Source organism: Microtus ochrogaster, chromosome X, assembly GCF_000317375.1.
Source record: "Microtus ochrogaster isolate Prairie Vole_2 chromosome X, MicOch1.0, whole genome shotgun sequence".
NCBI classification, from domain to species: Eukaryota; Metazoa; Chordata; class Mammalia; order Rodentia; family Cricetidae; genus Microtus; species Microtus ochrogaster.
Genome location: NC_022026.1, coordinates 37,651,628 through 37,669,152, shown reverse-complemented (window position 1 = coordinate 37,669,152; position 17,525 = coordinate 37,651,628). Strand labels below are relative to the sequence as shown.

Here is a 17,525-nt window from a genome sequence, read left to right as displayed (position 1 = left end):
ACAGTGCATAAAGCATCCTAGAGACTACCCAATTTGAATGTCTCAGGAACTTAAAGTTACTGGCTAATCATTGGAAACAGTGTTAAAAAGAGTAATTTATTTAAAAATGATAATTAATATCACTAAGTTCATACAGCCTAAAATTGATCACATCTTTCTCATCTGTCTATTTCAAACATATATTAATCCCTGTTATAATTGAAGTAATTCAAAAAGGTCTGGTGCCTTTTAAGTCATTAATAAAGAGGAAACATTTCAATGCTATGTATTGCTAGATATATTTGATTGTACTTTCATTTTGTGACTATTAATAATCTAAGTGTGGTATGTATGTTAATAATTATTAACTTGTTAATCTTAAATCAGTCTTGGTCATAGGTCTTTGTATGTATTTTCTAAACTGGTGAAGGGGAAGAATACGTCTTCCTGGCCTACAGATACTTTGGTGATGAAGAGTGTTACCTCTGAATAAAACTGCAAGGGGTGACAGGCTGGCACAGCATGGACTTTGAAACAACCTTGCAGGGACATTGAAATTAACATTACCCTCCAACCTTTTTTCTCCTTTCCCCTTTATGCTCTTTTCCATTCCTAAGGAAAATATGGGGTGACTGGGAACTAGGTCTTACGTCTCCTTTAAGTGGCAAATTGCTAGTTCCCTGTAGTTTGGGAGGAAAAAAAAACCACATTTGATTCTTAACCTTAGTAATTTCTTAAGTCTGCTTCTATGAATTTTATTCATTAGTCTTTGTGTTTCAGAAAATGCCTTGGAACATTATATAGCCAGATGCTGATCTGAAGAGAAGTTAGATGTCAAGGTTCTAAGATGTTGAATTTGTCCAAAGTCGAGTTCCCATTCTCAGGGAGAAGACCCGGGACCCCCTTTGCTAAGTTACCTTTCTCCTTTGCTGAGTCTGAGCTAACACAGTTAGCATATTTTAGCGCGGGCCTGCTGTGACTAGCTGCCTGACCAGCAGCTTTATGGACACTTAAGCAAGTCCACAGCATGCCTTTCAGGTAATTAAGCCCTGGCACTATGCACACAATTTTATGCTTTTATTCATTGCTTCTGGGGCCATTTTGTCATCATCCCTTCATTTTAACTTTGTTAAAACTAAATAGTAAAAATATGGGAGCTGGAAACTGCTATGCTTTACCTAAGCCTGTTGATGTAGTGCAAACTGACATTTTTGTCGTTCATGTTAGGCGGATCTATTCCAATTGCCAGGCTTATTCTCTGCAAACACTTACCCACTGTGTTCATCAGCAACAAGGCCATTGATGATGATGTAGAAGTTTATTAGAACAGGAGGAGAGGAATAACCTAAAAGTAATTCTGGAGACTAGGCTACAAGGAGGCAAATGCCTCACAGACAGAAAGTCATTGGATAGCATGCATTTATTATATGTCGGCTAACAGAAAGTTAAGCATTTGAACTTAAACTTCCTATTAGACTCTCCCAAGCATGCGGGCCACCCACCAGTTGCAAGGCATGATGACGCGACAGATGACTCGTCCTCCCTGGTAGCAGTATGGATATGGGTAGTAACCTAGTAAAGGTTCACAGACTCGGCGACAGTAACGGTTGCCTCGACGACAGTAGATACAACAATAACCTCTCTCATCTAGCATGGGGTCAAATTCGATTCCATTTTCAGTCTGGAAGAAGAAGAAGACAGTGTTGGAGGGAAAAACTTTTTAGGGAGGGGTCCCATCAAACAGGAGAAGACTATTCCACTCTGAGTTGGGAGGCTGGTGAGAAATTAAATGTCTTAGCTAAATCATGGGGACGCAGGCATCAAAATTGTTTGTGAATGTACTCCCCGGAAAGGTCAAGTTTCTTAAATGCTTGTTAAAGTCATAATTTTTCCGACTGCCTTGAGAGGTAGTAAGCTTTATGAGCGTTCTTTGTTTCTGCCCTGAAAATGATGCAGTGGGGCCAGAACTCACATAGTCATTTACTGGAAGGTCTTCCTCACTTGCTTGTCTGGTGTGACGGGTCTTCTCCACCTTTACTTGTGGAACCACCCATTGCTCATTCTGTTCAATCCCTTTTTTCTCATTGGTGGGGAAATGAAGATCTTCACCATCCTCCTCAAAGTCTTGCAATTCAGAAACTGAGATAGTAAACACAAAATTGTGATACCATTACTTTGCAAACACTTCTGAGAGAAGTGTCTAGGCGGACAAAGTTAGGGAGAGCTAATTTTTGTCTGTCTTTCGACTGCTATAGTTTAAGCATGTGTGGGCTGCATTTCCTAGCTCTCTAAGTGGATATAGTTCAGAGACCATTTCTCTTCTCACCAACTTCCTTGCTCGTTTGCCATTAAACACTTACCCCTTTTCTTAGTAGTAGAGTCAGTTGACAACAAGACAAGGGATATCTGTCTCCCTCAGTGTTTTTAGCTACAAGTGCTCAAAAATATTTCCTCATTGCCTGATTTGATTTGGTCTCAGCTTCCCTCCCATTTCTTCTCTTTTGTGTCTCGATTTTTCTATTTATGTTTTTACATACATGGGTGTTTTGCCAGCATATATGTCTGGGCACCACATGCATACAGTGCCCACAGAGGCCAGAAGAGGGTATCAGATAGCTGAGAACTGGAGTTGAAAATGGTTGTGAATCTCCTGCCGGTGTTGGGAATTGAAGCTGGGTCCTTTGCAAGAGCAGCAAGGGTACTTAACCACTGAGAAATCTCTTTATCACCCTCAGTGTCTTATTTATTTTTACTAGACCGGTATTCTAACTCCTGAGTCGTAGGGTGATATGTATTATTTATTTTTAACTTAGGTCTGTGGAAGATTTGGTGAAAGTATAGGTTCCTATGCATTTTTTTACTCTGTTCCTCTTGCTTTTTTTTTCTTTCTTTTTTTTGGTTTTTCGAGACAGGGTTTCTCTGTGGCTTTGGAGCCTGTCCTGGAACTAGCTCTGTAGACCAGGCTGGTCTCGAACTCACAGAGATCCGCCTGCCTCTGCCTCCCGAGTGCTGGGATTAAAGGCGTGCGCCACCACCGCCCGGCTTTCCTCTTGCTTTCTTACACAACTATGGTCCAATTGTCAAAACTAATCCATAAGTATTGGTTAATTTCCACTAACTAAACTACAGCCTTTATTTATCAATATTTTCATTCATGTTATTTGTTTTGTAGCATTCAGTCTAGGATACCAGACTGTGTTTTGTCAGCTTAAAAAAATGCTTGTAAATAATACTAGTAGAGGCCTGCATTGTTGGTACTGTCCTGTCTTGAGTAATACAATAGTCTTTGTGCAAAGTGAGGGAGGCCAAAATCTGTGTCAGCTAGACAGAATAAGGTGTTTAGGGACCTTTGTCTTCTTGAATTGAAGGTTGTGCTTTTCTGCTCTGGACCTCTAACCTTCAATTCCATTTATAGTGATTCCTCAAACATTCCTAGAAAAGCTGTCCTGCCACGATTGTCATATATTCTGGGGGGAGTGCCATTTGACATGAGAATTCTTGAGACAGCAGTGCACTATTTGGTCTCATCTCTCCCCAGTTCTTGGGTTGGGTCCACTGTGGTTTTGAGGAATAGTCTGGTATCCCTGCTGCAATGAATATCGATGTACAAAGAAAGATAGATTAGCTTTTTGCTATCACTGGTCACATTAGGGTGGTGTTGCCTTTCCTGAGATATTTTAAAAGCCTGTCAGCATTAATTTATCTGATTTATAACGTGGCTGTGAAAAATTCCCTCTTCACCACAGTCAGCATATACAGTTTCATCCAAGAAGATATAAACCGATCATTTGTTTTCATAGAAATGTGGTCTCTCAATGCTGGAAACATTAACCTTTTACTATCTTTTCTTTGAGATAGTATATTGCTCTGTTGTATATTGCTATAATAGCACACACACACACACACACACACACACACACATATATATATATATATATATACCTGTATATCCATAAAGTATATAGAATATAGATACTATATTGCTCTGGTTGGCCTTGAACTCAAAATTTTGCTGCCTCAGACTCCTGGATATCTGGGAATGCAGAGGTATATCACTGTGCCTATCATGTTAGCATCATTGGAAGGAGCAGGAGGTTGGGAATAGGATACCATACCTGCTATTAGAGTGGGATTGATCCAGTACATGGTCACATTATCACAAATCTCCAGAATTTTAGAATTTTTCAGAAAATCTCTGTTTTCAATAGGCTTTTCTGCAGGAACCCAAATCACTGACTGTTCAAAGAAAGTTGTAGTGATTTCTTCGTTCTGAAAGAAGAAAGTAGTTCAGGGTAGGAATTGTAGAGAAATTAGTACAGCGAAGTAGATATTATGAAGCACTGACAAACAGCATGTTTTAAGCTGGAGTAACAGCTGCAGTGCTAGGCATGACTGCTGGAGAGCTGTCTCCATGTCATGCTGACAGTAGATGCCCATAGAGGAGCTAACTGGTCCTTTCCTTCTGGGTCTGGCAGCAAGGTTGCTCACTAAAATATGAGCTACCATCGTTTTGGTTGAAAGGCTCTCCAGCATGTTCTGGGAACTCCCTGGGCCATGCAAGTTTTGATCATCTGGAACATGAGTGAGTTACATTTCTTCCCTTTAAATGCCTTGTTTAGGTGTGTAGCTAAGGTTTAACACAGGATTTCACCCCAAGATGAAAAATAAACCAACAAACAACCCTGTTGGGGAAGGGAGGCCACTAGGAGTGGGGCGAGGGTGGCACATGCCTTTAATCCCAGAACTTGGGAGGCAGGGACAAATGGATCTCTGTGAGTTCGAGGCCAACCTGGTCTACAAGACCTCGTTCCAGGACAGGCTCCAAAGCTACAGAGAAATTCTTGTCTCCAAAAACAAAAAAAAAACAAAACAACCCCCCCCCCTTGCATGTCTGCATGTTTAAGAGTGGGAGACCGGGGTTCGATTCCCTGATGGGGAGCCAGGAACAGAGTCTACCAGCTGGAAGCAAGAGCTGGGAGCAAGAGAGCAACAGTTGTGTTTATAGTATAAGAGACCACGCCCAAGTGGTCTGGTATCTAAAGGCTATTGGCTGAAGGAGCGGAAGGAGCTCCCACAGCACAAACCCCAGTCCACGTTCCCCCCTCCCCACAAAAAAATCCACCTAGAATCTAAACTAACCAGATCAGCTAAATAGCCAGTTAGCCTATCATTTCGGATTTACAAGAAATTTGTCTTTTCATGTTTTAAAGTCTTCAGTTTATGGAGTATGGACTCATTAATTCCATTCGTTCTAGATACCTAATGTTTATCTCACAGAGGACTCGGGTTCACAGAGCTTCTCAGTGTTGTTAAAAATCCCCTTTCTTCCATTTCTAGTGCTGGGAGTAGTTGCCTTTAATACCTAGTTCTGAGCAACTTGTCAATAAAGCTTCAACACTTTAGCCCTACTCTTAAAAAGGCCTTTTCATACCTCTTTTGTTTCTTCTTGGCTTTACGATTTCACTGCATTTTATTTATTCTACAAAATATGTCTTTGTATAATTTTTTTTCCCTCTGAACCATTCACAACTTTCAAGCCCTGGCTCTTTTGCCCTTGAGTGTGTAAGAACTTGGAACACATTGAAAGAGGTTGTATAAAATGAGTTGGTGTGCTGACTAGCTTTGTTAGCAAACCCAGAGCTATTTATATGCTGGCTCCGCATGCTTTACTTGCACACACCGTACATACAGTGGTGAGGGAAGTGCAGAGGAAGGGAGGGTTTGCAATTTGCAACCACAAATTTGTCCCACTAAAAACGACCCATAGTGTGAAATTCTGTTTTCTTGGAGATGAAATAATTTTACTATCATGTGACCAATATGTGTGTTATTTAAAAGATCCCACCAAGTTATCTGAGGAAAAACTTAGGGCACAGAGAAGACATGGGCTTCTATATCATCTAGGTTAAATCCCACTTTATCAATTTAGGCTCTCACTGTTGCCTGTCTGTGCTTGATACATTATTTTCTGTAAACATTGTCATTTGGCATTTCATATAGTCCCTTTTAAAACAATTTTATTTATTGTCTGTTGGAGGAGCAGGCATATGCCATAATGTTCATGTGGAGGTCAGAGGGCAACCCAAGAACTGGTTCTTCTTGTGTCGGATAAATCCTGGGAATTGAACTTAGGTCGTCAGACTTGTCCATGGGTGCCTTCACCTGCTGACCCTTCTCCCTGGCTCTATAATATCCTTTAAAACCTAATTTCCTTTCATGCTATCATTGCCCCCTATACTGCTACCAAATTTCTTTTAAGTCGATCTGTTTTTCAGAAAAATCTAATGTAAGTTTATCAGAAATGAAATGAAACTCTGTAAAATCTATCACTGCCATAGACCTTGGCAGCAAAGCATCCTCTCTGGAGATATTTTCTTCTGAGGAGGAGTATTCTAGGAACAGGGCTCTGTAACTTCTGTAGCCATGAAGAGAGTAATAGCATGAAAAAGTAATGTGGGAACTAGCAATGGCTCTGAGGGGCCTGTGTAAGGAATAGGCAAAATAGTGTAATCTGCTAGAACAGATTTAAAAAAAGGAAAAGAAGAAGAAAAACATGTAAGTGACCAGTTGGAAAAACATGAAAAAGAATATGGGAGAAAGAAGAGAAAGATATTTCAACATATACAGAGTTCATCATGCCATGGCCACAGTCGCAATTTAGATTTTCCAGTTTTAAATATAAAACCAAACTAAATTAAATCAAAAGAACCTGAAGGCTGTAAGGATTGCTGTATTTTAGCTAGTGTTGACCCATCTCCCATGGTTTCCTGGGATGATCCATTCACTGAAGGAGCAGCGGCCTAGCCATCTTAGTTTAGAAGTGTTTTCAGAGAATCCATATTATGTGGAAGTTTTCACTTTCACTTTTGCTTCTCCTGAGGAGCACTGTGAAGAGCACTGTGAGGAGCACTGTGGGTTATGATGCTAGCAGCTCAGCACTAAATGGTAAGGTGAATAAACAGGAACCTTTAAAGTAGGTGGATGTTGGAGCATGACAGAAGTGGTATATCCCCTATGTAGCCTTAGGACCAGTTTCTTTTTTAAAAGTGCAATTTATTTTTATTATTTTAACTTTTATTATTTTATGTGTAAGGTATTTTACATGCATGTATGTCTGCTTCATTAGATGAAGACACTGTATTTCCTGTTGGTAGAGTTACAGATGGTTCTGAGTCATCGGGTGAGTACTGAGAATTAAAAGCTTAGGACCTCTGGAATAGCCATCAGTGCTCTAAACCTCTGAGCCAGCTCTCTAGCCCCTATTTTTATAATCCTTTTAGTTATGTGTATGCACATGTATCGGTGTTGGGTTATGTGCATGGGAATGAAGGCCAGGTGTGTTGGATTCCATGGAGCTGGAATTATAGACAGTTATGAGATGACTGAGAATTGAACTAGGGGTCCCTGAGTCATCTTCTCCTTCCCCAGAATAATTTTCTTAAAGTCTTTCTCATAGACATGCTTGCTTCTGTTCTTCTGACTCACTCCTCTCACTAGAAATCATTAGTTCGGGAGCAAATGTACATAGGTTTTCAATTTTTTTTGAGACAGGGTTTCTCTGTGAAACAGTCCTGGCTGTCTTGGACTACAGAGTTAGCTCTGTAGACCAGGATGGCCTTGAACTCACAGAGATCCCCCTGCCTTTGCCTCCTAAGTGCTGGGATTAAAGGCATGAGCCACCATCACCTGGTCTTTCTTGGCTTCTTTGTTTTTGTTTTTAAAGTAGGTATTTTTGGATAAATGTAGAGTATAAGACCTCGAAGCATGAACTTATTTCTTTGAAAAGGTGGCAGTCCAAGACCTCACTGTGCATTCACTAGCTGTGTATGTTCAGCAAGTCACTCTTTGTCACAAGTCCCAGTTCTCACATCCCAAAACTAGGACAACAACAGTGCCCATTTACAAGATTGAGGATCCAATGAGGACAGAGCACTTTGTCCAATGGTTGGCCAGTAAATGATTTTCTTTGTACTGTCATCATTTTTCTCACATACCTCATCTATTTCTTCTTCTGGTTCAGAAAATTCAGGAATCACTTTGATTTGAGTTTTAATAAAGCACTTTTGAAGACCTACGAAGTAGATGCCAGTGTATCCCTATAAACCAGACAAAACAATAATACAGTCAATTTCTTGTAATAGCCACAATGAGTTCCATAACCTACCAGAGCCTCAGACTGGCAAACTGAATTCATAGAGAAAACCTATTAGGGGAAACAGTCAACTCACGTTTTTAAAGTCATGGACTTCCAATGTTTCATCAGTGCCATTTCCACTTCTGAATATTTCCGTTCTGGTCAGGGGATCAATTTCCATGTAAATCTTCTTCTTCTCACCATTGCTGTAGAAAGTGTGCTCCATGTCATAGGTCTGGAAGAGCAGAGGAAGAAAAACAATCTCTAAGATAGTCTGTGCACTCCTTCTTAAAATGCTTTAATTGGGGGAAACACCTGGGTCACTTTCCAGAACCTCCTGAGGGGTCATCTCAGCATCTTGCCATTGGACATTCTTTAACATTTGTGATTAAACTGAGGTGCTTTTTGGCATTCAGACTGATACGGGGATCCTTCAGAGTCAGTGCTTTGTACTCAAGCCAAGTAGCTGAACTAATTAAGAAGAATTCCAGTGGTTTTCTTGGCACCCTTGGATAAGTATCCAAATGATATTCTGCAAATCAGCCTGTGAAGTATTTTCCCCTTGTGTTAAGCCTAGGGATCACCTCAAGCCTATGCTGCTTCCCGAAGCTACTGCTTCTGAGTCTAAGTGTTCTGTGACTACTCTTCCCATTCCTTCTGTGAAATCCATTACATCCAGGACAGCGACTTGAAAACATTTAGAGCAGTTAGCAATTACTCTCTACTCCCATACCTATCAGAATTTTAATAGTGCCTCAATAGTATCGTGTTTGTCCTTTTTTGGACACTGAAGATGTTATTGGCCAATATTCAGTCATAGTCTTATCCTATACAAATTTATTTTCCTTTGTTCTTTAAAATCTAACAGTCACCTGCTTTCCTTAGCCTTATATTTTATAGGTCAACTATTCCCACTCAGGTTATTGCTAGCTCCTGTTTTTTAAACTTGATTCCATTGTTTTCAGCTTCTCTAGATTCCTCTGCATAGATAAACTGTGGAGACAGATTAACTTTGGTTAATTTATGATACCATAAATTAACAAACTCTTCCAAGGAGAGTGCACCTGAAAGGCTGTTTATCAAGCCTTTCTTGAGTGCCTGAAACAAATCCCCACACTTCCTTCTGCTCTTTAATAGACAATTCTCTCACTACAAAGAGGACTAGTTCTGTGATTTATTCTATATTGGGGTTAAGCATCTAACCTATAACTTGGGACATATAGGTATAGATAAATACCAATTCCAAAGGAGTTTGATCTCTGTTGCAAACCATGCCAGAGTTGATGGTGCCATTTGCAAGTGTGTCTTCTCCTCGTTGCTTGGAGACCTTTGTCTGTTAGATTTCTCTGTATTCATTTGTCCTTCTGAAGAAGCAAGTTGCCTACAGAGCAAGTGTTGCTTTCTAATAACACAGTTCCTAGTGGCGTTCTCCTCCATGAGCTTGCATTGGTTTGTGTTGTTTTTAGTGTCTGCTGTTGTCTGCGACAGCATGTTAGTTTAACCTGGTCAAATTTTTCCCAACCCAAGTAGAAAAACAAGTTGGATGGGTTTGTAGAAACAAGTGTTACTTCAAGCATGAAAAGTCGGATGGAGCTGTTGAAAAGAAAAACAGAGGCAAAGCCAGTTTACCTCCCTGTGGCTCTGTGGTGCCTCAGACAGGGATAGCGATTATTTGCTATTAAGGATTGTCACCAATGGCGATTCCTATCTTCCTAAAGCAGTGCCTTGACGATTGGTCTTTTAAGGTCAAGGATAAAAGTATGGAGAAGACTCCAGTAACTACAGGGTTAACTTAGGAAGGCTGGCCTTGTTCCTTGGCAGGTAGAAAACTCCTTTAGGCTTGTTAATTGCTTCTGCGTATATTCTCTCAGTTCTAGCTCTGCAGCCAGCTAGAGAAGAGAAACTTCTAAGTATGACAAAAAAAATTGAGTTCTCAGTCAGCTGACTTAAGCAGAGGACAAAGGCATCCGCTTCAGACCCGGCCTTGTCAGGTTTCCCAATAGGGGGTAGTTTCTTCAGAAATACTATCCGTTGTGGAGACAAATGTTGACAGTACTAGCCACCAGGGGCTGGGCTCGGGGGTTTGTTTCATCAGTAGCGCCACTGATGGATTAGTGAATGGAAAAATTGGGTTAGAGACTGGGGGATATTGGACTGTGGCCTACGTGGGCAAAAGAACGAGAAAATGCAGACTGCATTTTCAACCATCAGTAGAAGACCATGGGACTGTGCTGGTGACATTTACAATTTGAGTGTACTTCTGTGGAATGAGTTTTCCTGCACTCTTGGCAGGGCACTTTACTTGGACACCTTTCTGGATGAGTACTATTGGAAACTGCCAAGCTCAGCAGATCTGCATTACTTTCAAAGGCTCTGCAAAGAATTGGGTTTGTTTGTGTTGTTGTTATTGTTATTCAGCGAGGGAAGAGGCATCCTCGTTAATTGTACCCATTAATCAGCTTGTTGATTTTGTGTTTGCAACGGTAGCTTCTTAAATAGAGTGAGATCAGAATGACTTCATTTGTGTACGAATCCTTAGTGTGTGGGAGGATGTAGGCTAGGGAGCTACATACTCACCCAGATGGAATTCTGCTATCAAAGGTGTCCTTTTGAAACAGACTGTCCTTTGTCTAGGAGGATGATGTCAATGACTTACTTTGGCCTGTGTGGGGATGGCTTTGAGTAAATCCAGACATACTGTCTCACTCAGGTCCCCGTGGAGCACACTGCTTGGGTAATGGCTATGCAAGCTTCACTGGCCCATATGAAGACTGAGCTCATGCCCTTGGCATCAGAAGTACTTTGCTGTCTACTAAGAGTCCTGGCTCCTGGGTTGAAGTGCCTTCTGGAGATGAACTAAGTGGCTTTGCCCTGTCCAGGAACAAACTAAAGCAGAGACAGGATGGCTGACTGTAGAAAAGTGTGAGTGGACTCCAAGTATCTCCTCAGTCTCTGCTCCCAACTTAGCATTATTCCAGGGGAGACGGAGAAAGGATCGCATGTGACATGAAATGTGCCCTTGCCAAACTAGCAAATCGATGAGCCCCCTTTCTGGTATCTTCATACCCTGCTCACTGTGTACCCCCATAGCCCTTTCCCATGCGTTTCTCATTTCTATCTGTGCCTTTGTCTAGACAACCAGAAATCTGCCCACGCTTTAGGGATCTTATGTAAGAGAAGAAACTAATCTGACCAATGATTTTGCATTTAGATATTAGTAACAGAAAAGACATTTGCCGGTCTGAGAAACTGAATGCAATGCTTCCCTCAAAGGAATGCAGTTGTAATGGGGCATTTTAGGCACCGTGACTCCAGGAGCCTGCATGTGGGGGGCATCTTCCCCATGCCATCCAAAGTGATTCTTCCTGGCTTTATGAGGAGTAAAATGCTGGAACAGGAAAGAGAAGCCAGTGGAATAGTGGGCGTGTGGTAAAACCCAGGCAATCTGTAAGAAGACCACACTGCAAAATCTGGGGGAAATACAAATCCATCTTTCTTCCCTGTGCAGGATATCTGTCCTCAGGCCAGCTAAGGCCTCCACTCAGGGCAGCTGATAAGCCTCCTGCAATGTGAACACTTTACCCCGCTTTCTTGTCTCTGTTGGTGACAGTCACTGAGACCAGAAAAGAAAGCTTTTTATAAAGAATAAAGCTGACTCACACGTTGGTGTGATGGATCTGTTTGGGGGCAAGCAGCTTTAGCCTGTCCTGACAGGGATTTGAGGACATTTGGCTTAGGTTTGTTTTTTCGAAACCTGTGATTAATCTAGCTGGTCTTTTTTCCCCTACCTTCATCCTTTACTGTCTGTTTATGAGGTACATGCTCCAAAGGTGAAATACATGCTTGGAATAGCTGGCTAGCAGGTGCTAGGCTGGAAGGAAGTGAAGGGAAGGCACTGTACCATATTATTAAGGAGCTAGCCTGCGAGAATTAAAGGGCCTCTGGGGATTGCTCTACCAACACAGTGCTGACAGATTATTTCTTATGCATAGTTGGACTTTTGCATCTTCAATCATCAGTTCTCAGCCCTGAAAAAAATTGGCATAAGCGGCCAGACATTCCTCTTTCAAAAAAGAAAGAAAAAAAGTAAAGAAAGAAAAAGGAAAGAAAAAGAAAAGAAAAAAGCTAAGAAGGTAGGAAGGAAGGTAGGACATTTCCTTCATTTATAAACTTGAACTAGGTGGGAAGTTTTCCTGTATCCACAATCCTGTCCTCAATTCCCAAATTCAGGTGGAAAACAGGAAAGACTCGTCAGAAAAGGTTCTAGTGTTAATGTCTGTGCTTCTCCTTACAAGCCGTGTGACTTTGGACAAGTTACTGAATGCCTCTGAGGGTTCAGTTCCTAGCTGCAAACCCTTTCTGGTTGCAATGCTGAGAAGTTGGCAGATGCAATTTTCTTACATTTGTCTGGTAGCTTTCAGGTTGCTTGTTGGATTACAACTGCTTGTTGATCACCTGGGCTCCTTCTCCCTAGAGCTCAGTACTGCTCTGCTTGGAGGCTCTACTTTCATGTGCCCCATAAAGCACTCAGTACATACAACCTTAGGAATAAGCAGTAAGAGCATACCCATAGCAATCTGAATCTAGTATCGTGTAATTTGTAAGACGTACCCCTGAGTAGTCCAAAATAGCAACTGGTTCAGTAGGAATTGTTGTAAAGGATAACCCTGGGTCGGTCGTGTAAAGAAAAGACAATGAAGAGGTGCCTTCTTTCCCAAAATGCTGATGTGGCAGCATCTGGGGAAACTCAGCCCCCCCGCCCCCCTGCTAAGAGATTCCAGATACATCTCCAGCTTTTGCTTTAAGGGTATAAATGCTTCTCCAGTCCCAGGTTTCACCCACTAGACTGGTGTGTATAAGAGCCTAGGCAACCTAGAGGGAAAAGTTGTCCTTTGTGTATCTAGAGACAAGCAAAGAAAGTTAGTCTGGGGCTAATGCTAGTAGTAGAAAAATAGTCATGAAGAAAGCTGGACTCAGACTTGGCAAGAAAATAATTCTTTTGTGCAAAGGATTTTCCGCCTAGGATGATCTTGGGCATGGAGCATAAAAGAAGCTGTGTCAGTGATCTCCTGCCATTGGAGTTGCATGGGCAGGACAGAGCGCTCACTTCTCTCCAGACCTCTCATCTCATACTAGTAGAATGTGGAGTCTGAAGGAGTATCCCCAGGAATACGTTGATTGCTGGGAAGGGGGCGATTACTTCCCAGCAGTCCTAAAAAAAATTGCCACGTAGTTCTGACGTACGGAAGCACACGCCATTTCAGTCACATAACTCTGTGTTTCTGTCTCATTCCACAATGGTTTGGAAACGTGGAGTACAAAGTCTGGGCTGTGTTTACAAACTGCTGCTTCGGGAACGGCAGCCTGTCTTGTTTGTTTTTTCTGTGTTGCTTTGATTAGTTCAGGAGTTGGCTTCTAATTCTTTCAAGTTCAATGTGGAACACAGGGAGCTTTAAGTAGGACTTTTTTTCCCCCCAGTAAGTCTGTTCCATGGTTCCTAAGGAAGTTACTACTTGGAAGTGGACCCTCAATAGGGCAACCTCTTGAAATCTCTCAAACTGAGTATGTTTTCCTGGCTCAGTTAGGAAAGCTGAACACAGAGCCTTATGGACTTGGCTTTCCTCAAGCCTCTTCAAGTCTCCTAGGTGTATGGTTTCCAGGAAACATGGGGCCTGGAAAGTATAGAAGCTCTCTTAGAGTTGATCCTCTTTTAATTTTGATTTATTTTTTTTCTCCTGGATAAGTGTGTGTGTGTGTTTGTGTGCGTGTGTGCACGCGCGCTCTCACACGCATGCTTGAGGTATACAAAGAGTCAAATATTGCTTATTCCCATTTGAAATCAGTCATCTGGATCTTTTGTGCATACCAAGGTGGGAGGGAAAGGAAAGACTTAGCATGGAAATGTCAACACCAGATGTAGGATGTTAAATAAACACTGTTTATTATAAACAGATGTTGAAAAAGAAAACAAGAAGGAGTGTTGGGAGGGCTGGAAGAGCAAACACTGAAAGCCTGGAGACAGCCCCAGGACAACAAAGGTATCCCTACAATCAACACGCACCAAAACATCAGTCATTCTCTCTACCAAAGGCTCGACAGTTCCCACAAATCCCACAGGCGACTAAAGCAAAGTCCAGAAGACTATGGGCTTTATTTTGTTAATCACCATTTCATTCCAGCCCATACTATTAAAGAGAGTCTTAAATTTGTACAAGATGCTTGGATCATTTTCCTCTGGAAATATTCTTCCCAGGCTATTCTGACTACTTTTATTTTCCCCAGATTCTTAACTGCTCTGATGCAGTCCTAATCAGAGTCTTGGTCACTAGAAAGATGGATAGCCTCTCAGGCTCTTTATGTGGGATTTAGAAGAGAGTAGTTGATTGAATAAGGACTCCATATTGCTACCTGATCTCCTGATTTTCAGTGACTCCAAGCTGATTTCATGGTGAAGGCCAGGGCTTAAATATGAAAGGTAATGTATTGTAACTCCCCATGGAATAGCAAGTAAACAGTATTTGTCCACAGTAGAAAAAAATTATCGTAGGAGATATATAATGTCTTTTTATCTATGTATTTTCCATAATGACTTTGGCCCCTCCTTTATACTCCTTTTGCTGAAAATTATATCCTAAGATGCATTACTTCATGAGAGCTTTGATCTTTTCTTTTAAAGTACACTTTAGTGAGTGGCCTACCCCACCCTTTCCATGTGTGCATGGGTGAAGTGTTTTGTTTAGTTTCAGGAATTACAGAGTTGACTTTTGGAAATCATATTTACAAGAACTGAAATGGGAAACAAAGATAGTATAATGAGAAGGTAGGGGAGATCATGAACTTGGCTAGGGAGTGTGAATTCTTACAAGGTAAAGGTAAGATTGTCCTGAGCCACACCCCTAGTCATTTATTACTGCACTGAAGCAAATAGCACTGAAAGATTAGAAAAACACACAAATGTGGCTAGAATGGCATTTATAGTGCCAATAGATACAAGAAAACACAAAAGGCCTTCTTGTCTTTGTTCAGACAGGTGTCTGTCTATGAATGGTCAAAATGATTAGCCACCTACCACACACAGTGAAGGCATTATATTTACAGCCAGCAACTAAAATGATTTATGGTCCTGTACTCATACAATTTTCAAGAGAATTAGTGATTCAACTTTTGGAGTAGCATATCACTTTAGAAATTAGCTAAGTGGTATTCTAAGTAAGTGTTCTGGAATACATGTTAGCTCTCAATTTCTTTTCTGATGTTGGTTGCTTTGCACACCTTGCTAGCCTTAACATAGTTGGCTTCTCTAGAAAGCCATCTGAATAGTAAGTAGTTCAAAAGCAGTAGGGCAGTGGGGTAGGCTAATAGGAGTGGGTGATGCCTGAAAACCTTTCTGGAACATGATGGAAGTAAAAAGGCAAACAAATAAGCAGGCTTGTTTGTGCTTCCTCCCACTTAAACTTTGCAAGTTATCCCTTGAGACTAAATGCAAGCAGGTATTGTAGCAGAGGTGAGCATCCTGGAGTAGCTATGCTTTACTTTTTCTGTTTTCATTTGGACAGTTAGCCAATTTATTTACTTTTTCTCCCCCTTTGGCTACTTTTCCCCATGAACTCTTTGCTCCTATTGCTCCTTTGGCTCCTAATGGTCCATGCCAACCTATTTTCTTCTTGTTTCATTTTCCCTCCTGGATCTGTGCCTTTTCTTCCCTAAATGGGCTACCAAGTAGAAATGAGCATCTCATGACAAAAGAGTCAAAACCACCAGTAGTAGCAGTAGCAACGGCCCACAAATAGAGAAGAATAGGGCAAGGCCAAAAGCCCATCTTCACGGGCTGTTGTCCATCTAATTCTCACTGAAATGGAAATTGTTAGCAAGAAAGGATTATGATTTTATTAGGGTCACATCAAAACTTGTCTATTGCATGTGAGCCCAGGACTAACAATAATATCGAAGCATGAGAATACAAACTACAGTAGCAACCAAAGCTCATCAAATGACTGCAATATCAGAAGCTTTCGGAGATACCTGTGATTAATGACTTAGGTGTGCCTGTATTTACTGTGGCATTAGTATCTCACGGGAACAATGGTTGTGAATGCTGAGGAGCTGAAAGGCTCTAACTCTCAGTAAGTAACAAATAAATAATTATGAATTCAAGTATGAGAACTGCTTCTTTTAAAAAGGAGTTTGTCTCGCTGCCTGTCCTCACAGCAGATGTGGTAAGCCAGAACATAATCCCTGAAAACCATTTGCTGCCTTTCGGGTGCTTTCTTATGTGACTGTCTGCTTACTTTGCCATCAGTTTCTGCCCAGATAATGGAAAGAAAGATGGAAAGTAGTTTTTCTTTCTTACATAAGAAAAGGCTTCCAGGAGATTTAACTCCTTAAAGTCAACCATAAAAGAGTGGGTAAATTTGCTTCCTGGCACTACAACCAAAATGCAGAAGACAATTTCCCCTCACCTAAATAAGCAAACGAAAGAAGAACCCTGATTTCATTTTCTACTCCTCCTACTGAATACAAAAAGGATTAAAAGTTTTCATTTACATATTAATTCACATGTTAATCACTAGATAAAATCAATCAAAAGAAGCACTGGGTTAAGTGTCCGTTACTTACTTTCTTGGATACCTCCGGCCAGAAGTGTTTGCTCCCCCAAAACAGGACAATTAGAGTTAAGGCCAGGACCCCAAACACCAGTCCACAAATCTTCAGTGATTTACATATCTTCTTGGATTTCAAAGCTTCTGCCTAAGCAAAGAACAGAGAGAATGAAACAATACACAATAACCCTGAAAATAGCAAGCCATAATTCAAAGTCTCCTTCGATTTCACTTTCTAATGTTCACATTGCAATACGATAAATCTGTGAGAGCATGCTTCTGCTCAAAAGGGAAAATATATGAATCAACTTACATTTAGAATGTGACAGTCCTCACAGTTCTCTGGAGGATTCTTTGCCATAGTCTCCCAGCGCACAGTGCTCTTTCCCTGCTTTGAGAGGACTGAGAGACCACTGCTGAGGTCGAGTTGCAAGTGAGTCGGCTAACAGATGCCAGAGGAGAAGCTGAATTTATATGGCTCAAATATGTCATACCAGAGCCGGAGGGAGCCCAGGGGGCTCCTGGGCTGCGATTTGTTACATAGATATACCCATATATGTATATAACTTCTGTGCACAGAATTCCATCCAGAATGGCAAAGACAGGTTATAATGAAAACTATTGTCCTGGGGGTTGGGTTGGAAGGGGATCAAGCCTAGAACACATTGAAATGATTTTTCACTATGAACTTAAAATACCAGTGGCAATACATGCCGCACACTCCAGAAATAAGCAAACAGAGCAAAAAAAAATAAAAGGGAACAAAGTTCTAATTTCAATTCCATTCAATTAAGCAAACATTTATTGCAGGG

General features: G+C 41.2%; 1 protein-coding gene across 1 annotated transcript; it reads right to left on the bottom strand.

Moving 5' to 3' along the window:
* Nucleotides 1-1,450: 1,450 nt before the first annotated feature.
* Nucleotides 1,451-17,074, bottom strand: Tnmd (tenomodulin). The gene is made up of 7 exons (XM_005358672.2): nucleotides 17,027-17,074; nucleotides 16,730-16,861; nucleotides 8,208-8,348; nucleotides 7,974-8,075; nucleotides 4,095-4,248; nucleotides 1,952-2,118; nucleotides 1,451-1,660 (listed from the first exon to the last, which is right to left on the bottom strand). Exons 1-7 carry the CDS (start codon nucleotides 17,072-17,074, stop codon nucleotides 1,451-1,453), a joined length of 954 nt encoding a protein of 317 aa, XP_005358729.1.
* Nucleotides 17,075-17,525: the final 451 nt, after the last annotated feature.